Here is a 26,799-nt window from a genome sequence, read left to right as displayed (position 1 = left end):
CGTCCGCCGAGCCCTCGATGTCCTCGGGGCCGCCCAGGCTGAAGTTCTGCAGGAGGTTCTCGTGGAGCCAGTTGAGGTTGGTCAGCTCCTCGTCTTCGGTGGCCTCGCCTTCCGCCACCGCACCGCTGCCCGCCGCTCCGCCGCGGCCCAGCCGGTCCAGGCTGGTGGCCAGTGGGCTGGAGGCGCTCTCGGCCTCGGGGAGCGTGCCGGCGCCGCACGCCCCGCCCTGCGACCCTGGTGACCCTGCTTTCTTATCCGGAGACATGCCGACGACCGGGCCCATCAACCCCGGAGGGTCTGAGGAGAGACAAGACAGGAACAGAGAACGGAAAGAAAAATGAAAAAAAAAAAAAAAGGATTTTAGTGATAATTTTAGTGATAAACAAACAGCAGATTTTCACTTATCCCTTATGGGACTTCCCACAGCAGCCAAACCTCACAATGTCAAATGCAAGTAATCATTTCCAACAACCTGGCCTACACAACCACCATACTAATACTTACAGTATTACAACAACAACAAAGAGAGTTTTTCACAGGGGTTGTCAAGTGGGTACCTTCCATTATCAGTTTACACTATACTAGCGCAAAATGTAGCCTACATTTTCCACCACAGTTAAACTACTGCCATAGTACACCTTTATGGAAAAGGGAAACTAAATGTGCTTTCAGTCAGCAGGTAAAAGGCTACCTTTATAAGCACTACTAGACAGGTCTTGAATGTGTTTCCCTCTAACCATTCATTTAGCTAATGACAGCCCACTGGCAGGCAACAGTCTCCCTCCACATTAGCTCTCGGCCTCCTCCCCACACCTCTCTCCTCTGAGGGCTCACAAGATGAAGGGCCTTTCTGAAGCTCTCAGCAGTTAGTGAAGGGCCTCTTGGGTGTCCAGTCAAGTGCCTGAGACGGCTCTAATCTTGCTCTCTGTGTGGAGCCAGCTCGCACCACGGCCGGTCGGATGCCAGAGGAGTAGACAGCCTGTAAGCAGCATGCAGGCTACTCACATTCAGCACACTGTGAACATACAATCACCATCCACACACTACCCACACACAGTGACCTGATATGAAGTCATATACGACTACTATTGCCACCTTGACATGAAGCTTTCATAAATACCCATACAAATAGACGTGGGAGTAAGGATCACCAGTGTGCTTAGGTTCAATCCGCTACACTCAATATCAAAGACTGGTGAGAGATGGCCAAACAATGTTGCCAAGGGCCATTAAGTGCCTTCAACTCCCCTGATAGACAGCCCTGGACTGTGTGTCTAAGGGCAGAGAGAGGTCTGTCTCTGGGCTGAGTGAGGTAGAGAGAGGTCTGTCTCTGGGCTGAGTGAGGTAGAGAGAGGTCTGTCTCTGGGCTGAGTGAGGTATAGAGAGAGGTCTGTCTCTGTGTGGAGATGATGAGGTCTCACTGAAACCACCACGGAAGCCCAGCGGCCCCCTCTAATGGAGCAGTGGCAGCAGAATCCTGCTGAATATCAATAAATAAATCATCTCTATAGAGTACAGCAGGGCTGCCACTCCAACTAGCCATATATGGGCTAAAATCTGCCACTGCCCTGGCAACCACACAATAAATAAATAATCACCTTAAGTGCTCCTCTGAATCTCTTCCTCGCTCTCTTCCTCTCCCCTGACCATCCCTCTCTTCAGGTTTCTCAGGAAAGTGCAGCGACAGAGGAGAGCATCTTCCTCTTTCAGACTTCCTGTTCTCATGGGGATTGCATTGAAATCCAATCCCTCAGTATTCAATTTTTACACAGCAAGAACACAGAAGCAAAACACCACACTACTGTGGTACAAAATATAAATGGCATCTTTCTTTGGAACGTCAAAAAAACCTCACTGGATGAAATAGTTTGTTTCTGGAACATCTTAAAGTAATAAAGCTGTACAGTATGTGATTTCAATCCTAAGAACTACTGAAAATGGTTGTACAGCCAGAAAAATGTTTGTACAGCCAGAGTAAAGAAAAGCGTGTCCTCTTCCACAAGGTGATAACCCTGCTGGTGCTTTTACAGTCCCCCAAAGACACCAAAACAAAAAGACTCCTAACAATGGCAAAGGCCTCATTAACCTCCATTAGCAAGCCAAAGCAGAGCGCCTCTACTGCCCGATCATTAGCATGCTGCTATCTCTCTGTTCACACATACCCCTCCACCCGCATGCACACACACACACACACACACACACGCACACACACAGTGCTTACAGCCTTTAGCCACTTCAAACACACAAACAAAAGCCCATTAAACTATTGTCTGCGGGTGGGGCACCTTTACAGTACAAACACAAACCCACACGCAGTCAATACCTAAAATGGTCTTTTTGTATTAAACATGACTGTGCAAGTATCCACCCATTTTTGGGTCAATGTGTAATAATACAATCATTTATTCTGACCTTGATATGATGATTAGCTCAATATAAAAGACCTGTGTACTGGTTTGTGTGTATCAATGTTTTGGTATTTACATTGAGTCTACTAAGCACATACCGGTATGTGCAACTTAACATCATTTGTACAGAATCCCCAGATGCCTGCCGTTTAACAATGTGAGGGGGAATTTATAGCAAGGAGCATTTTCTAAAAATAGATTCTCTTTCCACAACATATCCCCCTCATCACCAGTGAGCAGAATTTTCCTCCTTTTGCTCGAGTTTTCCCTGCATGGGAACAGCCTGCGTCTTCAACACGGCCAGGGTGCCAGACCCAGCCTGCGAGACATGAGGTGGTGAAGACCTCTGACATTAACTACAAATGAAGCATGCCGAAGCTTTTCAGATATGCTGCTTCTGATAGCAAATTACACATGAATGTTCTCAATATACTTTTTCCAACCTACATTGGAAGCAAATTTATCAGGAAGCATACTTATGTTACTATATCCAGCAATAAAAAAAACTAGGTAATATATTTGGCATATAGGTTATGTTACAATTCAAGGACAAAGAGCACACTGTCTCCTTCAAACAGTCCTGTTTCCTATTACGGAACAGCACTTTGCAAGTGTTTCTACTGAAAGTCTGATCTGAAAATCAAATTATTTTAAATGTCCCAATATTGCAAAAGACAGAGATAATATGACAAGAAGACAATAACAAGATTTTTAGAGATGTAGGCCAAGCCTATAATCCTTCAAAAAATAAAAAAAACATATCTTCAGAGTGACTATGAACCTGAACAATATCCTTGTAATTTGCTATATGTGTATTCAACCTGCTAAAGGAGACTTGCTGTATATGACAATACCTCTACACATTTGATCTGATTGATGTCTCACTGAAGACCATCTATTCCTTTCTCATTTTTCTGTAACTCTTGTGCTAAGGCTGCTCTGACCAGACAACAAATCCATAGATTTCCACATCCAGCTTCCTCACCCAGTCTTTTTTTAATCCTGGAATGTTGTCTATCTCCTTCTGTGCAATTTCCCTCAGTAGACTGTCTAGAGTCTATTCAATTAGGTTGGGACACCAAACTCCAACCGTCAAGGCAGGGTAAAAAGGAGAGACGGAATTACTATTGATCACTTTTTTAAATTTTCCACCATCATCATTTTTATAATCACGTACCACCACCATTGTACATCACTGACCTGTTGTGGTCAGTCTGGCTAACACTTCATGGTAACAAAGAATCTCTTGTTGGTTCCCTTGTGTGTGGGTATGTGGTCACGTTTAAACACCCAAGCTTCTTAAATCTGCTCATGAAAAGCTTGTGAGAGCTGGGATCTCAAAGCCTACAACCACAGAATCTACTGCCATTTCAAACCACTACTCAGTACAAAACGTACACACATTTAACCAAAAGAACCAATACAAATTCTGGGACAAAACTAATTCTCTGATTTACTGCTTGATATGTAGCACACAGGTTCCCCAACTACATGGCTTCCTGGTAGCGTAGCAGTGAGGAGCATGGATGCTAGTCACTCCCATGTATTTCCTGCCATTGTTGTGCTTTCCGCCTCGAGTTGTCCCCAACTGGTTTCAGAAAAACACTGATTTTATCCTCCTGCTTGTGAGTTGCCAGTATTGGGAACAGCAGTCAGATTAATGTAGTGCAATGTCACTGGAGGAGAGAACAACCAACTGTTTCACAGTGAGAATGGAAAGAGATAACCGAGAGGAGAACAAAACAGAGGCATCGTGGCCAAAAGAGGGAGGACTGGGGACTGAAATCCAGGCCATTTGCTGCTCAAATTCACAGTTGCCACTGTCATTACATTACCAGTCTCTCGTGTCCCCACGTCACTATGGCAACCCCCTATGTTGCAGCCTCCTGGGGCCACTAGCTATGCCACTGGGGGCCCCCAAACAGGAGGCCCGACAACAGAAAAGGCATATGCAGCTGGAGCTATTGTGAGCGGTTTTGGGGTGCGGGGGTGGGGCCATGTAGAACATAAAAGAGTCGAAATGTAGAACATTTGCCAAATTAATGTGAGACTGTATTGACTCCTGTGCCAATTTCAATTAATCAAATTCTATGCAACACTCCAGTCCGACCTGGGACATCAAAATTCAGAGGGCAGTGAAGAGGTTGTCAATGGCAGATTAATATCAGGATATCAGGGTCCCAAGAAGCCCAATAATTTGTTTATTACAAGAAGTGCTGCACGACACTTTGTCAGTCTTTCAGTAGCAACTATCTTCATATGCACATGTGCGCGCGGTACACACACACACAGACACAGACACACACACACACACACACACACACACGATCATATCTGCCACAGTGAGGGTTGTAATGAGACTAATTAATTTCCCTGCCAAGTGTCAGGAGAGCACTGAGCAGGGGATTGTTCGCCCTGTCCTACAGAAGACCTCAAGAGAGGCTGGAAATAAATACACACAGCTGGCTCAGGGTTAAACTATGCAAAACTGGCACTCAATAAGAGTAGCTCAGACATAGTGAAAGATCAAAATAACTAGGCTAAAATCTTTTATGGTTCCAATACTGCATTATAAACACTTTTTAAGGCAGGTGTCATAGTTGTCAGTAATTCATACAAAACAAGCTGGTAACTTCAATTACGAAGTGGTGATTATGGATTTGAATTACAATTTGGAAAATACCCCTTATTCAGAGTAGCCTATAAGGAACAAAAAGTGAAGGCAAATTAGAGCTCTGACCACGAACTGACATGTCGGCCGTGCCCTCGTCGTGAGTGGTAAACAGTCAGAGGCATGAAACCAGAACTAAATGACATGATCATGTGACAGTCAGAGCAGAACGACGGAAACAAGTCGCCTACTCGTCCCTTTCCATCGGCCATCGCTCATCTACGCGGTGCCTTTGACCACGTGTCAATGTCACTCACACAAATAAGCTGCCAGCTCTGCCGGAAATACACATGAAGGCTCACTTCTAACTCTCCATTTTGACCACCCTATACTGTTAAGCATGAATCGCTTTACTAAAAAAAAAACTGTGATTGAAACAGTGGTGGCAGAATATGAAATCAATGGGGAAAAGGAAACAAAATAGCAGCCCCCACCCTCCGTTCTCTTGTTACATAGTTGCCCTAGATTCTCGCCAGTCTCCATTCGAAACAAAATGGATATCTTTCTAACCTTCACTTTTAACCTTTACGGATACATTGTTGAAAAGCGCTGTCGAGTTTACAGTGAGACTCTGACCGACCATGGGAAAAAGAAGTTCCTCAAACTAAATCGACATATAGGCTGACAAATCAAGTAGAAGTCTACCTATTTTTGTTGAATAACGCAACCTGAAGTTCATGTTATCTTATGTCAATAAACATTGTACATAAGTAGTCAGGAGGAATACATTTTCATAAATGTGTATTGACGAGCAACATTAGCCTATACATTGAGGCTAACAAACTGGCTAATGCCTTGCTAACCGAGGTCTCTCTCTCTAAACAACCACTGTCAAAGCTAGTTGCTTCACTTGTAAAAAGAACCCGCGTATTTTGTCCAATCTTATTCAAAACAATATAGGCTGCGTAATAAATTAGAACGTCAAGCTGTGAGCTCGCGGCTAACACGGAGACCACCACTTTGCGTCTCGTGTCAGGCAGAAAACACAACGTGTGCTTCCACAAGCACATCGAAGTTCAGTCACATGGTGGAAAATGCGATTAAATATGTAATGGCAAATAATAACCTATTTAATGTCTAAAGAAACGAAACATTATACAGCTTTAAGGGTATACACTTGTCAACATAAGTCCTTAGGTAATATACCAGCGCATGTTTTGTTGATCTTAAAATAGTTTCAAGGCTTTCAAAATGCAAATCCAACATGGCTAGTAGTGTTAAAAATATCAGAATAAAATTGGATAGTTTCTTACTTACATTCATGCATTCCAAGACTCTGTCCGCGAGGAGAGATGATAAAGAATCTGTGTGTTCATGCAATTGCTTTTCGTTTGCAGCCGACTGTGTCAAAAGCTTTGCAGCTGCTTCCTCCATCCACGCAGCGCAGAGATCACGCTGCACGGTAACGCTACGATACCCCCCTGCCGTCGCCAAGGTAACAAGGCCACTTCAGCCAATCACACCCCCTCCTCTCCGATATCCCCTGACAACTGCCGCAGCGCAGTAGCACTTTTTTAGCAGAGCTAAGCAGTTGCGCCGTGCGCGCAGTTCTGTGCAGTCTTTACTGGCGTCAGAGGCGTTGATGCAGCTTGGAGTATTACATTCTGTTAAAACTCATATTCTCTCATAATTTTAGATTCTCTAAATTTAGCTGTAGTAGCCTAAGTGACGTCAAAGTCGTTTGTATCCAAATAAGTTTGGCGGACAGAATTTTCAAGGAAGTGATGGGTTAAGCAGCATCAAAACCAGGTCAAACATAGTGCGTCATTTTGACGAGGGAGTCCTGGAGGCAGACTCTGAAATGGAATTGCATGACGTGACGTAGGTCTGCTACACAATGAAGCAAGCGCCCTCACTTACATAAGTGTGTTGTGTTCCATAGCATCGCAGGGATTCCACAGATTAAGCTGGCTTTATATAGCTGGCCTGGCCATTATGGTCTGTTACTGATAGTCGTGTTTTTAATTTAGTATTTTAATGTATTCTTGACGCAATCAAATATGGGGTCAACTTCTTAGTCAATTGGAATGGCAATAATAGGTAGTAGTAGTGCAGTCATAATGTCTGAAATGCCTAATGCCTAAAATACATCACTACCAAATTCAGCCCAATTACATAACATCAAAATTTGACAACAGCCAGACAGAGGGGGTTACAGACAGCAGTGGGGGTGAAGGGGAATTCAACAAACATGCCAGTGTTGAGAAGATACCTAAACACACATGTATGCTGGTTTAGAATCAAACACACCGAAATCAAAGAAAAGGGAACAACATGTTTAATATGCTATATATTGTACAGAAGGTGCTTAAGTGTAAAAACATGCCTTAATATGGTTAATGAATCACAGGGTGGATGATTTTGTAGTGGTGAAACATTAGAATAAATCCCACTTCAGTTCTCTCCTCATTTTGTCAGGTAACCAACATGACCTCCCATCTCAGATCTAGTTGGAAGTGCCTCTGGCAGCTCCATGGAGAGTTTTGACCCAATCACTGTCCTTTGGGCAAAATATGGCCTGGCCGTAACTCAGGGAGAGGTCCACTGTGGTCTGAACTACTGGTATTCAACAGTACTTTGCCGCAGCTTCAGAGCAAAACCCTTCAGCTTCAAAATGTCCCAGAGAATATGATCAGTTAAGGGACAACATTTATGTTGTTCTAACATCTCTCCCATCATTCAGTTGGTTTAAAGGATCTTCTCATATTTTCAGTATTTGAATGGGAGAGGCCAAAGGGTGTGAGGTTTAATGTCCGAACCATCGTGCTAACTCGTGCTCTGTGGCTGAGATAAGCACCTCAAGGCCATGGAGTGTGTGCAAACAAGGCCTCAGGCCATGCTGTTGGGCTGTACAGCCTCCACTTCTGTGTAACCACCTCTCCACTTTAAGTGTGTGTGTGTGTGAATTAAAGATACTTAACCTTATGTATGGTTGTTTCAGGTATTGTTTCACCATGCCACAGGACATCCTATGTCACCTTAGGTCTCACTGACTGATGCCTTTGGGTAGATGCCCTTAGATGAGGTCGTCTCGGATTCTTTGTCACATAATATGGGTTTCAGCATCAGCACAAGCAGCATCAGGCATTTAACTTTGTCACCGAAGAAACACACTCAGAACAAATATTTTGTGTTTTGGATTGTAAATATTGTGCACTTTAGAACACTGATTTAAGTTGTTGATCACAGAAAGACCTCACTGGGCCAAATGACCTGTGAAACTACAAATAATACATTCAGAATGTGTGTAATTGTCCAGTTGTCTGCCATTCCTGCTGGCATGCCCATAGAGATAGCTGTGTCTAAAGGCCACTTGTTGGGCTTGTTTGCCTAGCGGACTCCCGTATTTACTAGTTTTTCTGTAAAGCCCCGGATTTATGAACAATGTCAATACCAGCACAGTGGTGTTATCGCTATAGCAATAAAGAGCTGGCGAAGTGGCAGTAAAACTCTCCAGGAAACACACGTAATTGGCTCAGCCTAAGGCTCATATCTCCTGTTTACCGACAGAACATATAGTGCTTATTCGCTACTTCATACAACTCTGCAGAACCAGATGGATTCAGAATCGATCAGAACAACAAATACAGGAGCATTGGCCAAGCTCCACAAAACAGCTGGCAAAGGGTAGCAGGGTAAACCATCCAATAGAGGTGCTGCAAGTAAATAAATCCTCCAATTTGAAAAGATGCGTAGTAACTGTTAATAATTACCAGTCCAGTGCATATAGACCCTTTCAACAATAAAAACAAAAACAATGCTTGAACGTTCTATTTGGGCCCCAATCTACTTCCTCTGCATTAAGATAACATATGGAATGTTAAAAAGGAAGTCTTGTGGGGCCAACTATGATGCTGATAATGGAACTCTCTTGAAAGGGTCTATACATATATATATACCAATAAAGCACAACCAACACCGATCTAATAAAGTTTATTTCCTTAAAATGACCAGTTTTTCTAGGAAATTAAACCCCTTTCAATTAATTCTAGCATCTACATAATGGTTATTGAATACTTCACAATATATTAAGTCTAGATGTTATGGTACATGCATACAGTCCAGGCTGCATGAGGAGCCACAGTCACAACAGTACACACAGATGAGCAGGGGGGGGGAGGGGGATACTTGTCTTAGATCACTAATCTCAATCTCCAGCATGGCATCTTTGTGGACACCCTCGAAACACATACCATTCAACACAAAACACACGGAAACAGAACGGAAATCGGACAGGTCTTCAGACCTAGTGAAACGCAGATGTGTCATGTAAGGATTTGCAGTATGATGTGGACGCACTATTGTGAAAATGTTGATAATTGAACATAAAATAACATAAATGTCAGCTAATGCGACAAGTAGCAACTCTGTCAGCTACAAGGTCCTTTCCTTTTCCACCACATTTTGACAGAGAACATTTCTCATCTCATTTGGCTTTTTCCATCTCTGAGGTAAATCATGTTGGATTCAACATTCCAAAGTTCCAAGTCCTCCAAAGAAAGACACTACATTGAATAACTGCCCATTTTAATTTGACATGACCACAATGTGAGAGGAAGTTGAGAAAAACATACAAGAGTAACATGGGTAGCGTAAATAAAAATCATCCACACACGCACACACACTTTCACTGTCCATTTCAAACACACTGCCAGGTCTTCTACATCACAAACCAAACACAGCCTACCGTTTCCAAACACTACAAAGCTGGAGGACATACTTTAGTGTTCAGTTTCCAATTTTTTTTTTCTTTTTGCAGTAATCCTCTTTCACAGAAAGAACTTAACTGCTGGGACAAGAGTATGATGACAGCAAGCCTATGGTGTGCCAACAACGACAACAAAAAAAAAATATTAATAACAATATGAATAATTATAATATATAATAAAATAAAAGACATTCAAATACAGTAAGATTTTTTTTTGCTGGAAAATACAAAACTACATGAGAAAGCATTAAATCATATTTGTTGATCAGAATACCATATTAAAAAGGCAGAAGTGCTAATCACGTTGTTTATTTTTTATTATTACATTTTTTTCTTTAAACATACATAAACACCAGCGCCTCTGTTGCCTAAGAAACAGATGCTACGGTGGCCATGTCCCCATGGCTTCGCATCCGGTCCAGGTAGCCCCCTGTTCTACCAGGGGTGGGGGGGGGGGAAGATCTGGCATCTTTAGCCTCTGCCATGGGCTCTGTACAAAACTGCAGCTCTGCCTCCTCCAGTCGATTCTTCACACACTGGAGAGGTAAGGAGGGTGTGGTGGTGGGGTGGGGAGCAGTGACAGTCTCTTCTTATGCCCCAACCCCAATGGACACCTGGAATCACATCCTCCTCCTCCTCCACTATCCCCCTCCAGGCCTGAGTCCACGTCCTGCTGTCCCTCCCCTTAGCGGCTCTTCCCCACCTTTAGTTTGTTCCAAAGGCCACTTTATGGAGCTGAGCTGAAAGGTCAGGCAAGTCTCTGGACGTCCAATGCGCCTTGCAGTGAGCACTGGTGTGGTCTCTTCCACCAGCGCTGGGACATCGAGGGCACAGCTTCCCCCGTATTCTGGCTCCTTCCTACAGCTCTCGTTAGGGTCCCCCAGCCCCACCCCCGCCCCCCCCCCTCCCGTGTGACAGTCATTACAGAGTCCTTCTGGGTGCAGGGCAGCAGAAGCTCATGTCCAGAGGGCAGCCGGGTGTCGGCAAGGCCGAGGAGGGACCAACAGGGGAATGGGGGGGGCGGGGGGGCGGGACAGGGCTCAGTTGTGCTGTAACGTGTTTGACTCAATAGGGGGCGCCGAGTCGTACAGAGTGTCTGTGTCGTGCGTGGGCTCTCCCGCCAGCGTGCACGGATTGGACAGCGTTCCCGCACCGCAGTCACAGAAAAACCTGGAACGTTTTTGGATTACAGACAGAATTAGGCTGGGTCTACAGGGATTAGGCAGGAAGATAAGACAGTACGCACTGCAAACTGACACTGGAGCTGCTGTGGAGCTGCGCACTCCCATATTGTCCTGCTTTTGTCACTTCAACTGACAAACTATGGAAATAGCCGGCAAAATCTAGAACATCTTGCTCCACCTACCAGCTGCACAGAGTAACAGCTACACCCTGCCACTGCAGTACACTACATTGCTTCCATTGGTATGGGGGGGGGGGACAGATGGAGACTCACCTATCGTGCCGTATAAACTCTACGTCGTGTCCTTGGTGACACTTCTTAATGCAGTTCACACAGATAGCATTTCTGTCCGTCGTATTACAAGTGTGACACCTGAGAGGAAATGAAAAAGACACAAAAGCATACAATCCTGTTTAACACTGCCGTCCTCCAAACACATGATTGCGTTTCGATCCAGATGACCGCTTCAGTGCTCACCTGTAGAAGTCGTGCATGGGGTAGCTGGTGTAACTGGAGATCTTGTACAGGCACTGGCCTCGGCTCACCGCCTTCTCTATAGCATCCTGATTGTTCATTATTTTATTATCTGCAGGGAGGACAAGATGTGGATGCATGACGCCTTTGGGTGGGAAAATGGGCACTTTTAAAAAAATCCTGTTTGAACGTGTGCAAGTGGATTTGAACTTTTACAGTAAAAGTAAAAATGTCTAAAAACACATGGGTACAGGTGTTCTGACCGATGTAATGTGTGCAATGTGCTTTAAATTGGTAAGTTCTCAAACCTTAGGACAAAAGGTTAGCTTCTGAACAAAAGAGCACTCAGCACTACAAAGTAATTAGAAAGATCTCTTGCTGTCAGCCCTGCTTGCCTGACCACTGGCGTTCCACCTAGTAGACCATTTCACTTGTGTTGAATACTTTAACTTTACTAGAGCAGCTCTATCATGACATTAATTCACAAGTTTAATCATGCATGAAGCAAAGCTGAAAATGAAATCTGAGTTTGAATTTTCACATTTACAAGTGACAACCCCAGGATGAAAACACAAGTCAGGTGAGATGTTCTGCTCATACCTTTCATGGTGACATTGACACCGGATGCAAGAAACAGACCGCCAAAGCGGTTGTTGAAGATCTGATTACCCTCCAAGGTGGCGGTAGCATGGTTTGTTATTTCGATGCCTTGCAAGGAAGCAAAAAGCCAAATTGCACAAATTAGATGGCATGATTTTAAAAGTGAGTGCACACTAAAACTAAACCCTGGTCTAAACCACTTTACAAGTAAACAAGCAAGACGCGCGGTCAGTGTGATAAATGCTGCTCAATTGAGCTAATGCTGGTGCTCTCCACCGTCACCCTGGAAACACGCCAGCAGGAAGACCACTGACCTGCAGCAAAGCCGTCAAAGATGCGGTTCTTGCGCAGGACAGGGTGGCTGTTGGTGCTGATCAGAACGCCAGCCTGTGCGTTCCGGAAGATGTCATTCTCCTCCAGCAAGCCTGTCAACGCCAGAGGATGAGCTCATTAGAGAAAGCATACATTCAAACAATGCATACGGCCATTCAAACAACACGCATGCACAAAAGCAGTCTCTTTCACACACACTCAGATACACACACACACACACACAGAGTACATTTATACACACCAAACACAGCTGCACACAACTCTGCATGCGCATCTTACCCCTTCCACCATTGAAAATGCAGATCCCGCCGTCTCGGCCATCATGGATCTTGTTTCTGCGCAGTGTAGGATTGCTATCCGTCTTGATCCAGACCCCAGCCATAGCGTTGTCAAAGATCTCATTGTCCTCGATGAATCCCAGGCCTACAGAGGAGCACAATGAGGACTGTTGTTTGAGAGGCATTGTCCTCAAATGTCAAATGGAGATCAGCACAAATATTGTTACAGCAACATTGAATAAAAAAAGGAAACAGAACAGCGCACACAGGATGTAAGTTTTAATACTAGCAGGTTAAAAAACACTGTACTGGATATACTGTAGATGAACAACTTAAGTTCAAATTGCTGTGGCTTCCAAGCCGGTATCAGGGGAGCTAGCATGACTTTTGGAAACCAGCAACATGGTAGGTCCAAACTGCATGATGTCCATCATGATTCATTCACATTGATATTTGCAGATTGATTAGTCAACATATTGCACACACTGACATTAGGTACATGTAACGGCTATCATCTAGCACTCATGTAAAACCAGTGATTATATATGCGGTCTGGGTGTAAAATCTGTTCACTTACCAGAATTGTAGACAAGGATGCCACCGTTCTGCCCACCCCAGATCTTGTTGCGCCTAATTTTAGGGTTACTGCCAGTCCTGCACACAAAGAGGTTCACCCCATTAGCCACCTCTATTTCACACAGAACAGAGTGGGTTTGGCCACAGGGTTTCAGAAAGGCAGGGGTCATGTACCTGATCTGCACTCCAGAGTACATGTGGTTGTAGATGTCATTATCCTCCAGCACTCCATGGCCATTGTCATAGAAGTACACACCGACCTAAAGAAAAATATCAACTCATTACCAAATGACAAGAATAAAGGGCTGTTCACACCAACAACGCTGACTATAACGATAACGGCAAACGTGTATCGTTCTTGCTAATATGAATGACGATGTCCACACATAAGCTATAAAGATAACGACATGAAGAACGATATCGGGGATCACTTTCAGAGCGAATTTGATAACGATAAAAAGCTGGCAGCCAATCAGAATCCATCAAATTTTAGTAATCGCATTCATCGATGAGGAGATACTTTCTTTACCGTTGGTCAGTGTGGATGCTTTTATTGTTATAGTTATAGTTAGCTTTATAGTTATCGTTCCTGCTGTGAACGGCTCTTAATGCATTCCAGCATGCTTCACCTCAAGGCTCATGAAACACGTATGTAGGGATGTAATGATTACCGGTATAATGGTAAACCGTGATAAAAATGTTGACGATAATAATTACCGTTTTCATTTCAAACATCATGATTATCACTGTTGATTACCGCGGTGTGGAAACCGTGTGTTTAATCCTTCCCAGCTTCATCCGAGCCTGCTTTTGACATACAGTAGGCCTGGTACACTGGAACAAAACTGGTACCCTACTGATTCTGTTGTCTAATTGATGGGTTTAACTACGATTCGGATTAGGCTACACCTGATTTTAAAAGGCGGAACATTTTCACCGCAAAATGTGCAATGTATCATGTAGCCACTCTGCATCTTTTTATGTTCGCGTTCACATTAAATCCATTCCACTCACGTTATCAGGTGAAAACAGTAGCCTAAAGTTTTATTTTGAACGCTTACTTTGGTCTCACTCATTGCATCCAAATAACAGAAATAGCAAACCAAGTTATGGTAGGGTAAGTTAAGCTATAAGCACATAGCCAATTAAACATGAAGAAAAAAGTGAACGGGCCACTTCTTGAAACTATTTCAGCTTGTGTAGGCCTATCAGTGCTTTCTGAACATATTGAACACACTTTTAGAAATACCGTGATAATACCGAAAACAGTGATCATTTTGGTCACTATAACCGTGAGGTTAAATTTTCATACCGTTACATCCCTACACGTATGTGAATAAAACAACCAAGAGGACAAAAACAACCAACGCGAAGTTACACCATCATGAGTAAATGACAAAGTGAGAAGCAGATGCTTGCAACGTCGATCCCTTACAGTCCTACATTTTGAAATCCAATCACTGGGACACAAGGTTGTGTGTAGACAGAGAATGGGAGGTGTGGACAGAGAGATGGGAGGGGTTTACCTGTTTGCCGCTGTGTATCCTATTCCTGCGGAGGACTGGCGTGCTCCCCGTGGTCACCCACACTCCGGCAAGCGTGTTACTGTACACCTCGTTCTCCTCAATCACGCCCTGGCCCTTCTCATGCTAAAACCACACACACGCACATGCAGGTTTAGCTCCTCTGACCATTACACTTTTCTATTGTGTACATGTCCATGTTGTGATATGTTTACTACACCTCAGTGTGTAGATGGGTTTAACTATAGACACACTCACCACGTATATGCCTCCATGTTGGCCGTCGTGGATTTTGTTGTGCCTGACGATGGGGCAGCTATTGGTTCGGATCTGGATGCCTGCTAGTGCATTGCCATAGATGTCATTCATCTCGATGAGGCCTCTCCCATCACCAAATATGTACACGCCTCCTTGGTTCCCGTTGTAGATGGAATTCCCCCTGCATCGAGAATGACACGACTTCTTTGAGATGCATCAAAAGCAGTTTCAGCATCAAAGCGCCATTGGCCTTGCAAAAGAATATCAATTAATGGCCCCATGGACCTTACAGCCAAAACAGGAAGAAAATCAAGGACAAATTAAAAGGCAGGAAGGATAACTGGTCAGCCGAAGGCATCTAGAAGTGTGTGCCCTGACCTGATGGTGGGGTCGCTGTTGGACGTTATCCAAACGCCAGCAAAGTTGTTGGCATAGATCTTGTTCTCGATGAACTGGCCCCGGCCCTTCTCGTGCACATAAATGCCGCCCGTCTGGCCGTGGTGGATCTCACAGCGCACCACGGTGGGATTAGCGTAGGCCTTCACTTCAAAGCCAGCAATACGATTCCTGTGGATGTTGCAGCTCTCAAAGTAGCCCTGCAGAGGGAGACAAAGACACACAACTCCAATCTGGGTCTGAGCTACTGGTCTTCCTCATCCTGTAACTAGGTAACTCAGTGAGGAGTAGGAAGAGAGGGCAGATGACCCTGTTCTGCCTGCTATGGCCACTCCACTCCATCATCCACATATCACTCACAGGAAAATAAGTAACCTTTCAGTATACAAGTAGCATAAAGCTCAAAGCTTTTTAACACACATGGAGCCGTGCTCTTACAGAAAACAATGAAAAGATTAGGACCATTGTAAGACTTTAGGTTTTAGGTGTTTAACAACAATTAATCCCTCGGAGATGCAACAACAGATAAGACATAATGTTACATCCACATGGAGGACTCAGAACTCAACTCACCATGCCATGGTCAAATGTGAAGACGCCTACATCCCGACCATGATGAATGTGATTCCGCCTGATGATTGGGTTCCCATGGTTTTTCACCCAGATACCAGCAAGGGCATTGTTGGAGATCTCATTGTCTTCATATATGCCCTACAAGAATAGGACACAAAATGGAGAAAGACAAACTCATAACACTGAACGCCACTTACAAGTTTTTGCTGGATTACTGACGAATAACAATGTCCAAATATTTGTTTTGAGAGTAGGCATCCACCAATCAAAAATGTAATAACTAAATAATACATTAAGTTATGATTAAGGTATTTAATGTCATAAATTTGGTCTCCAAAAATATTTTGACTTTTTTTCCTCACTGCACACAACCTACTTGGAACACAATCTTGACCACTACGCAGAGGTTTATCTAAGCACTAAATCGCTACTCTCTGGTGTCTAGGAGCAGATTACACTCAGATTACAAGAGAAGTTAGAAGTGCTGAGATGCCACAGCACTAAAGGAGGCTGGCAGCATTCACTGAGAAGCCTGAGGGGATTAGGTCAGCCCATTAGGAGAGCTGGCTCGAGAACCATCAACTCCAAAAAGACACCACCAAATGTCACGGTCATTATTTCTGGGGAATGTTACAACAGTCTGATGTTGGAATTAACAGTACCAAGACAGCACACAGACACCATCACAGAGTGTCATATCAAAATGTCTGGCAAATGTCAAATGCCAACAGCCTAGACACAAGGATCTTCAATGCAACTTCACTATTCTACTGTTAAGGTAACAGAGGTTCATATGGTACATTCTGGGGTGAAAGGTCAAGAAGGAGTTGTTCCTTGAGGTGGTGTTCATGTGTTAGACCTGGACAGCAATGAGTACTCACCTGTGCATGGTCTGTGATGTATAGGCCTACGTTCTCACAGTCACTGATGTTGCAATGTTTAATGGTGGGGCATGCCCCCTGGCCACTGACACATACCGCTGAGCCAACTGGGGGGGTTGAAGAGAGAGAGGAAGAGACAGGAAGAGAGAGAGAGAGAGAGAGAGAGAGAGAGAGAGAGAGAGAGAGAGAGAGAGAGAAAGAGACAGGAAGAGAGAGAGAGAGAGAGAGAGAGAGAGAGAGAGAGAGAGAGAGAGAGAGAGAGAGAGAGAGAGAGAGAGAGAGACAAAAACATTTGTCAATGTGCATAATGTTCCCCACCATAGTCACCCATCGTTGGTGTACAATTGTTACAAGAGAGACATACATGAGGGCAGCATGAGGTCATCTAAACATTTTGTTAGCCTACCTGTACAGGTGCTGCGAATGATACAGTGGTCAATGTTGGGACTGCAGTTGACCGTGATCTCCAGGCAGTGGTGGGCGTTATGGTGCTGGGCTGACTTATCGTCTGGATTAAACTATAAATGAGAAGAGGACAGGAATCAAATCGGGCATTCACTTTATATGCTGATGGGGTCATTTCAAACGGATTCCTATACGGGGGAGAACACTGATATATTGGTAGGAAAGGCATATACAGTTTTTGCTGCATTCAGCTCACACACTACGTACCTTGATGGTCATGTAGCCAACATAAGCATCTTCTGACCCCTCCATGAACACAAAGGTGGAATCCCTGGTGTTCTCGATCACTACTTTATCAGCTACTTTACCTGGAGCTAAAGAGAAACAAACACACATTTAAAAATCTAACAGCTTATCCTACCTGCATGTGAGCGTCTGACTGTGGCATAGCATTGAGCGCTCTCTGAATACATTAAACATGCAGTTCTATTGGGTCATATTTCTCGTTCAAAATATCAGAACGAGAGTGATAGAAAGAAAATAGAAACGGGGCATCCGACAAAAGTTCTGCTCAAAGCGTCACGGCACATCGCACTGCACTGTGTGCCGCGCAGCGTCCAGTTCAGGCATTCCAACTGAAAACAAAGCAATCAAGTGGTCACTGGTCACTAACGCTCGCTTGCATCTGATGCAGTTCGGACACGCTACAGTAGCACAGGGTACAGTGTTGTTTGAAATATTTTCTTTTGGTTAAAAAAGGCAGAAATGTCATGAACCTCACGTCACTGGGTATTCAAACTATGCAGCTCAGTGTGTCTTGGCCTCGTATGCGGGCCGGCTGCAGGCAAGCTGGCATTTCCCCAGCATTGTTAAGAAAGGTGTAACCCAGAGGAAGTGTTTGTTATTCTAAGTATTATGACAGTATTAACACACTGGACACCACGGAAATAGAGATTTGTATAGAGATTTGTATTCACTCATTGTATTAACTGGCACTTTTACATTTACAAACAGATCTACATACAGCAATTGCTCTGCTGTCAATGTCATGCCATTACAATAACAAAACAGTATGTACAGACCAGCAAAGGCAGAGAGATTTATTTCACCAATGACATTTCCCTTTTGACTTTTAAATACCTTTGACTTTTAAAAAGGAACGGCCCTGGACTCGATAAGCGAACAGAGGGAATAATCCAGCACACTGACTGATAAACGTAATAGCCTAAATGCGCACCTGCTCCGATCATGGTTATGGGGGACTCTATGTAGATCCACTCATCTGTGTAGATGCCCGAGTGCACGAAGATGAGGCCGTCAAAGTGCGCCTCCTGGACTCCACCCAGCGCATCCTCAATGGTGTCATAATACTGCAAGCAAAGGGGATCCGGTTAGTCTTAGTCCAGCGCTTTGCTATGATAGACATCACCTACATATCATTTTATATTCTTTATTCAGGACTCAATTGAGCTTGTTCATTGCATCTCTAAAATGGAATTGTCCATGCAAAATTGAAAATATCTCAGTGTCATCCAATGGGAGTTTGAACAGTTATAAGTTATCTGATCTGGATGGCAAAGTGCATAAATCATGCCATAGCTCTCTTAACCATATCAGACCATTTGTGAATGCAGGCAAGCAAAGCTGTACAATTTAGGAAAATAAAATATGAGGCTGCTTACCAACATATTTTCTCTCCCTTTGTACCTGGCGGGATTGCTGTAGAAGTGCTCCGCAAAGCCCGGCTTCACATGTGCACCCTTGTACTGAAAGCAAAACAAAACACAAGCAGAATGTTCACCATGAAGTCGGCATCTGCACCATCAGCAGAGCCAGAGAAACAAGCTTCGTATTTACATCAGGATCCCTCCGCAGAGCTTGGAGTCTGCGAGGCTTTTTTCCCCCCATTAGTAATCACAAACATATGAGTGAGGCAGGGCAGGGGAGAGTCTCTACACTGAGTCAGGAGAGCGTACCAGCTGCTGAAAGCTCTCCTTCCAGGGGTTGGGCTGCTCGTATTCTTCAGGGTTGATTTGGTAAAACTTCCCTGGCTCCGGATGCATCATGGGACGCGTGTACTCAAACACCTCCATGTAAAGCCTCTTCCTACAAGACATGAAGGAGCAGAGCAGACTTTAGCACTGAAGCGGTCTGCCTATCACCCAGTCTCTCATCTCAGCAATGGGACCTCACACCAGTCCAGTTGGTCAAGGTTTCCCTTGAGGACTGAGAGAAGAGGACTCACCAAAGGATGGGGTCATTGGCAAGCTCGCTGAACCGTTTGCACACACATGCCGCCTGGCACAGGTCCTGTTCCAGCAGGTAGGAGAATATCTTCAGGACCACCTCATCTGGCAGCTTCTCCTGGAGGTACTGTTCTGCTGGGGCCGCTAGAAGAGAATAGCAGTGGTCATGCTCCAGGTGGCAAATGTATATCCACACCTCAAAAAGCACAGCATGTACATCAGACCTGAGCCTACATATATACACCAACGATGACTGTAGTTGTGTACATTTTCTGGTAGGTGCAGTATCTAGTGAATGTCCAAGTGTCTGAGTGGCTCAAAGTAGCCAACATTATTACGGAAACGGACCTGGTGCGACTGACTCACCAGGTAGGTCCTGGGACTTCCCAGACACACGAGCTCGCTTCGCTCTGTGGCCGAACGTTTCTGTCGTGGATGTGGAGGCACCCTAGACAGACACATAAGAGGGTTAAAGGGCCTGTGGTGGGATTCATGCTGGAGAAAGAGAATAACAGGCCGCAGCGGCATCTTCCTACCTCCATACTGCTCTTCGTGGGACACGCTGATCTCTTGGGCAATAAGGACTTTCTGCGGAGTTGATACGGACTGTTCTGAGCTCCTGGACCGGATTCTTCTGCGACCATATCTGCAGGCACGTCCTCATCTGCACAGAGAAAGAGACCAAATGCTTTATTAGCCCGTGTATTCGTAGCCTTAACGAGAAATGCTGCCTTGGACAGAGACAGTGAGTTAATCCAAAATTCTGCATCAAAAAAGGAGTAAATCATTTTGAATGAATACAATTTCAGGTCTGCCTTTTAGCTGAATGGACAAAACAATGTTTATGGACTAATCCCTGGGTCACACCCAAAAATAAATAACTCCCACTTCAAGCAGGTGGGGGTCTTGGATAAACAGGCACAAATGGATTAGCAGCTACAGTGATGGGTACAGTAAAAATAGCTCAAGCCATCGGGCTGAGGGCACACATTCATACACACTGACCGGCTGTCTAAAGACACCCACAGAACATTAATAGTCCCGGTCCTCCCAAAGACGTGTAGCTTGGGCAGATTTCCCTTAAGCCCCATGTTGATCAAATACTAGTTTGACAAGATTAACACGGATGAGATCAGTTAGAACTTTCTGATAGTTTGCTCACTGTTTTCCTCACACGTATCCAGCCAAGTCTACAAAGATTTTTTTGTATATATGGTCACCTGAAGGCTCTTTGTTTTATATGCATATGGCAAAGAAAATGTGAAAATGTTTATGAATGTTCAAACGCATGTATTTTGAACGTAACTGCACTGTTACCATTACATAAAGAGGCAAAGAGGCTTAGAAAGCACTATACTTGCTCAGGAGCTGTTGAACTAGTAATCCTACCTCTCTGAGTGGATACTGTTTGAAGACCCTCAGATTATTATGCTCAGCTAGCATCCTCTGTAGCCTTGGCACATGGACTGCTCAACAGAAGCAGGCCCTACCACCTGACCACCACCTCCCTACCTACCTGTGATTACCTGTTGTACTGATCACCTGTAGGCTACTGTCTGTCCTTCTCTACTGCATATTGGCACCTGGAGACAACAGTTAGAGGTGACACGTGAGACATTCCACACTGCCGCTGCATTTTCAACTACATAAAAAAAATTCATCACAAAACATCCATCTTGGTTCTGTCTGATGCACCACTCAAAGGTGATGTAATCATGTAATGCTATGGGCATTGAACTCCCTTGGTCAAAATGCCTGAAGGTTGAGGAGTTAATGTGTTCTGGCATTGATATTTTGTTCTTTTCATCAATCTAGGTGCCATTTCACATAGTTATGTAAAAATGAGCAAAGAGGATTTGAGTCTGTGTCAGCTTTTAGAAGAGTTTATATATCACTTGGATTTTATTCAGATAGGCTATACAAGGCCCTTCAAATAAGGCATCAGACCCACAAGAGCAGTAGTTCTCCCCAAACCTTTCCCTCAACAAAGATTATGTTTATGCAGGAGAGAAAACAGCACCCCAAACACTCTCAAACAGTTTAACATGAAGTGGTGTGAAATGACAAGGCACTGGTGCCCACACTGCTTCTAACAAAAACAAAGGAGGTCTACAGACAACACTAGTTAGTTACAGTGATTCATGGATTATATCTATAATGTAAAATCTCACGTGATTATAAATGTGAAGAGGATATTTGTGGCCACTTTGCCTAATTATTAGATTCTCCTTTGTTTGAGGCCAAGAGCCCAATGACAAAAATAATCTAAACTTGTAAACTGAGGAACCGGCACACTGTTAGCTGACCGAAATATGTGTAGATTTGATGTTAGCAACAGAAAAGTGGTTGATCAGAAGGTGCCTCCATGAGCAATGTTGACATTTAATGTTAACGTTAATCATTATTGGATCAATGAGTAATGTTAAAAAGGGTAAGCATTCTTGATGTACCTAGCTATGATACAGATTTGCAATTGCAACCATGACATTTGCAACTGATACATTATTTTATCTGCTGGCGACTGTTGTGCCCAACGATCCCTAACAATTGAGATGTGAAGACAAAGGTTTCTGATTGATCAACGCAAATGCACATCCGCAACAGAGGAAAACCTTGGCTTAACGTTAGCGTAGAATAGATTCATATTAGAACAAGGAAACCATAAAGCAAAGGCAGCTGAGTAAAAACTAGCATTTGCGTAGTGTTTCTGCTGCCTACATACTTAGGCAGTGCAAAACCGTTTCCAAGCCCCACTATTCCATGTTGGGTAAGCCGGGCATACCCTGCTTATGGTAGCAAAGTATGTTCCTACCGTGGTTTAGGCAGATGGATACACAACTGCGTAGCCAGATCTGTTAGCAGCTAGTCCTACAGTAGCTGGCCCGTTAGCAATTGTGTGTAGACCCAAAGGCTAGCAAGCTAGCTGTTTTAGATATCTTACAAACTTACAGACTGGCCTTACATGCCTCTAAACTGCAAGGAACTACAAGGTTGTGACAGACGTGTTAATAACAACAGCTACAAGAAAATCACATTCTAGACTAACCACTGTCTAATCAAAAGGCTGAGGCAAGCAATCGTTGATTAAATAGTAGCTTGCGTTAACACCATCATATCTAATGTTACGTTCAGGCTAGGTAGTTAGCAAGCTAAACTACACCCCAAAAATGGCAGTCCCGTTAGCTAACGTTAGATAGCTATTAGCTTCTACGCAACGCAAACTAGTAGTCTGTGTACACAACAAAAAGGCACAACAGCTCTATAACAACAAATGTATAGCAACCCACGACCATGTTATTAATTGTGTACGTTACACATTTCATCTGAATGTTAGTAAACTGCCTCAGCTGTACATAAACTGACTCCACCGAACATTAGCATAGCTGTGATTGTGGTCAGTCAAGCCAAACAAAGCGCGGCCTGGCAAGAAGGCTACGAAACGAGATCTTTGGGGTTCCCTACCTCCTTTACAGGGGAAAGAAAAAATTTAGAAAATTACCCGATATTATTGTATAACGAAGTAGTAGTATGTATATATGCATCTGTTTGTAATGACACGTCGTACCTCTTTCACCGTTGTTCCGTTCCGGCTGCACCGGGCGCGGCCTCGATACTCGCCTGGGTCTTCTGTTGGTTGCCCTGACGGAGTTCATTTGGTGAGTTGGTAATTTAAAAAATAGAATGTTTTGCTCCAACGTTCGTTCCTGCTTTTTGGACCCCTAGATCCAAATCCGTTGTCTTTTTTTGAGAATCATAAAGACTATTGCGATAGTGATCAGATCTTTTTCGGGGTGTTATTTGTGTTTTTCGGACAGCTCCCCCCTTTGCTCCTCTGGACGGGCTCCGTCTCTCTCTTTAGCAGGAGGAGCCATTAACTCACACGGGGACAGAAAGGAGAAAAAAATCACAAGGGAGCCGTATCCACCAATGGAATAGTATGATCCTGTCTCCCCTTACAGCTCCAAGTTGGAATGCTTTCTTCAAGTACTGAAGGCTGACGTACATTTGAGTAGACTACCCTTTCCTTTAGTGCTGTTGACTCGAAAAAGTTTAAGACTAATGTAACATTCAGCTAATAAAAGCAACACTGCTTAACCGCAGATCATAATTTAACAGGTAAAACGGACGAAGCAATTGAGTGGTACAATCTGAGGGGCAATTTATTCTTCATAGTTGGATAACATTAACACTGCCCTCCAGGGAGTAGCCTAGTGGGTGGGCATGCTAGTTTTGTGGCACTCAGGGAAGACAAGCTGTGTTGGTGGTCCTTGTAGTTGTACAAGACTATTATGTGCAATTTACGATCATGACTTTGCAAGTATCTTATCCTTTTACGGATAGCCTACCATTTTATTTCCTCACCAAAATGAGCATTTATTCAAGTTTTGTTATGGTGCCCTCTCACAGATGTTTTTACTGCTCCTCCCACCAATCTTATGCATATGATCTGATTGGCTGAAGGCAGCAGGGGGAAACTTCTGAAGTTTATTTTCAGGCTGCAGCGTTCTGCGAAATACAGGGAAGCCTGCCCTATGATTCTCTTCATTCTTCAAAATGAAACCGTATGTCTTTCCATCATAAAATCGGGAATACACAGAAAACAAATTATTAATGAGGTAGGCTATTGGTCTATTATGGTCTAAAAATCACAGGAATGTTGTAAAAGGTTGTGACCCAGAAATTATAGGACCTTCAATGATCACAACCTGGGTGCAAAAGCTAGACAACTAACTACAACTATTTTTTTGATATTTATTTAACTTAATACACTGTAGGCCTAAATGAATTGCACAAACCCTTCAGCAGGTGAGTTTTGAACATTTTAACAGAATATTCTGTTAGCAACAATGCAAGGTTCTAAAATTCCATGTTGAATTCAATGAACCCAGATATTCCATAGAACAGAACGTTCAACTTCCAACATTCTACTGACTTAAGGGCACGCAATCATACTAGAATGGTTGAATTATAGTGTTGAAATCTGTCCAATATCTCCGCGATAGTTTATGCTAGAAACACCTATCAAAAGAGTGGAAAATAAGCTTTCCGATGATACCTTGATTTTGCATGTAATCAGAATTTAATGCTAAATATCGTCTACCAATTCCGAAGATGAGGTAAAAATATTATAATTCTAAACGTTCTTGTAATCAGCCACATTCTTTCCCACTTATTTGACATTAATTGTCAAAAAAACAAACAATGAAAATATGTTTTATCAGATGAACTCATAGCCTATTTGAACTAGTTTCACTTACCACATAGCAATTATGGCCCATCACACATAAACATTTCACTCAGTGACAGTAGCCTATCCAATTTCTAGTTTCACTAGCCTAACTGAAAAAAGGGGTCACAGTTGAGATCTGTTAGCCTAATTGGTGTTTGTAGTTATGGTTTTAGTATATATTTAGTTTTCATATTTATTTTAACTTAATACACTGTCTATTAATTGCACAAGTCATTTTCTGTTTTACAAAGTAACAAGTTCACACAAGCAATTTTCTGTTTAAGTATTAAAAAAAAGAGATGGCTCTTCCATTTTGTCAAGGGCACAGTATGTGGGGGAGATATGAGGGATTAGTACAGTCTCTCTCATTCATAAAGTAGCATAAATTGGAATATAGGTGCATGAGGAGTACGCCTACATTAGAACATGCAAGCGTGCAGGAGCGCACACCACCTATTCTAAAACATAGGCTACAGCACACATAAATACACTACATCAATTAGGCTATATTATTTCCAACCATGGCCTATCCGCAGATAGTAATATAGTATTTCAATGCATGGCCAACACATATGAAAGGTGGCAGTTTGGGCTTCAAAGATCAAACTGTCAAAGCAGACAAACAAATCCTCCTATGTAGGCCTATCAAAACTTGTGGTGTTGTTAGCTAACTGTTTCCTGTTACAGTTTTTCTCAGTCGCTTTGGTGCATTTCTGAAATCATCATTATCGAATTACAATTAAGTATAAGTAAGTATATATACTCTTTTGATCCCATGAGGGAAATTTGGTTCATGTTCATGGTCAGACATGCTAGAGAAGGCCAGGGATCCCAAGATAGCTTGCGGCGGAATTGTTGTACAGGCAGGAAGTGGAAAGCCCAGCCCGCAGTGGAGCAGGCCGAGTCCCAGCTTCGGCACAGGATGCTGGTGGGCCATGTGGCGTCAGGAAGGGCTCAGCAACCCACCAACGTGCCCCAACCTGATCAGCAGCAGGGGGAGATCCAGACACCAGTTGGTCCAGCAGGAGATGAGGGAAAGTATGAGGACGAGGAATGGGCCACCAGAGCAGTGGGGATGAGACCGCAAGGAGCTTGGACGCATTGGAACCAGGCAATGGACTGTACACTATCTTGGTCCAACTTATGGTGAGCCGAACCTCAGCACATCAAGTTCCTCGTCCAGTCAATTTATGGGTAAAGTTGAGACGCCGCTTGCTTCTTGTGTTCTGGGGCTGGGACCCTGGAGCACATTCTCAGCTGGTGCCCAAAAGCCCTGGGAGATGCCCGCTATCAGTGGTGTCGCAACCAGGTGCTGGAGAGAAGCCCAGACCACAGCAAAGGGCTTCGTCAGGTCTCCTAGCAACTGCCCATGACTGGCAGCTGAGGGTTGACCTGGAGAAGCAGCTCAGGTTCCCAGAGGCCATCACAATGACCACACTGATGCCAGACATGATCCTCCTGTCAATGTCCACAACACAAATGGTAATTACGGAGCTTACTTTCCCCTGGGATGACTGGATGGAGGAGGTGAGGTGACGGTGAGGAAGCGAGGCAGGTACACTGATCTAGCAGACGAGTGCCGCAGACAAGGGTGGAGGACATGGTGCCTGCAAGGGTGGAGGACATGGTGCCTGCCCATTGAAGTTGGCTGCAGAGGATTTGCGGGGCGAACCCTCAGCAGGGCATACCATCTCCTAGACATCACAGGTGCCTACAAGTGGCAGGGCATACCATCTCCTGGCATCATAGGTGCCTACAAGTGGAAGGCCAGTCGCAGCACTGAGGCAGCAGAAAAGTCCTCAAGATGGCTGTGGCTAAAGAGGAGTGAACTGTGGAGAGGTGCTGCTCAGGCTGGGTCGCCCGGATGAGGGTGTATGATGTTTAGAGACCTGAAACACCCGATGAATCCTGGAAACATTACTGAAGATGTCCGAGTGCATCGCAATATGTATTTAGGAGATAGACATCATTGCAGTTTAAAGAAAACAAACAAACTTTTACAGCATTGTGAAAAAGAAAACAATACAGATTGCAGTCGGAAGAATGTGTAAATTTA

The 26,799-nt window shown here is 43.9% G+C and overlaps 2 protein-coding genes across 9 annotated transcripts in view; both read right to left on the bottom strand.

Moving 5' to 3' along the window:
• foxn2b (forkhead box N2b) overlaps nt 1-6,835 on the bottom strand; it is a 13,233-nt gene extending 6,398 nt beyond the window's left edge. The window contains exons 1-2 of one of the 5 annotated variants that reach the window (XM_042078182.1): nt 6,333-6,835; nt 1-297 (exon numbers count right to left, since the gene is read on the bottom strand). The exon at nt 1-297 is cut by the window's left edge and continues 287 nt beyond it. In XM_042078182.1, the coding sequence (XP_041934116.1) occupies nt 1-297; nt 6,333-6,453 (418 nt within the window). In that variant the 5' untranslated portion in view covers nt 6,454-6,835. Of the gene's footprint in view, nt 300-1,598; nt 1,983-3,440; nt 3,503-6,332 lie in introns of those variants that run through there. The other 4 variants (XM_042078181.1, XM_042078183.1, XM_042078184.1 and 1 more) reach the window with 4 other exon arrangements.
• Nucleotides 6,836-9,589: 2,754 nt separating this feature from the next.
• Nucleotides 9,590-23,554, bottom strand: fbxo11b (F-box protein 11b). 4 transcript variants are annotated; one of them, XM_042078179.1, is made up of 23 exons: nt 23,079-23,546; nt 21,030-21,096; nt 20,050-20,177; nt 19,880-19,961; nt 19,513-19,657; nt 19,244-19,373; nt 18,950-19,033; nt 18,505-18,637; nt 17,535-17,641; nt 17,269-17,380; nt 16,863-16,969; nt 15,982-16,119; nt 15,391-15,608; nt 15,013-15,193; nt 14,758-14,880; nt 13,406-13,491; nt 13,233-13,309; nt 12,657-12,800; nt 12,359-12,469; nt 12,045-12,152; nt 11,448-11,556; nt 11,244-11,342; nt 9,590-10,957 (listed from the first exon to the last, which is right to left on the bottom strand). In XM_042078179.1, exons 3-23 carry the CDS (start codon nt 20,155-20,157, stop codon nt 10,828-10,830), a joined length of 2,532 nt encoding a protein of 843 aa, XP_041934113.1. In that variant the 5' UTR covers nt 20,158-20,177; nt 21,030-21,096; nt 23,079-23,546; the 3' UTR covers nt 9,590-10,827. The 4 variants fall into 4 exon arrangements, with proteins under 4 accessions (XP_041934113.1, XP_041934114.1, XP_041934112.1 ...); XM_042078180.1 differs by having other exon boundaries at nt 21,040-21,096; XM_042078178.1 differs by lacking the exon at nt 21,030-21,096 and having other exon boundaries at nt 19,513-19,645; nt 23,079-23,554.
• Between the last annotated feature and the right edge of the window lie 3,245 nt (nt 23,555-26,799).

Source organism: Alosa sapidissima, chromosome 22, assembly GCF_018492685.1.
Source record: "Alosa sapidissima isolate fAloSap1 chromosome 22, fAloSap1.pri, whole genome shotgun sequence".
Lineage (NCBI taxonomy): Eukaryota > Metazoa > Chordata > Actinopteri > Clupeiformes > Clupeidae > Alosa > Alosa sapidissima.
The sequence above is the reverse complement of the archived record's forward strand: the minus strand, read 5'-3'. Positions and strand labels throughout refer to the sequence as shown.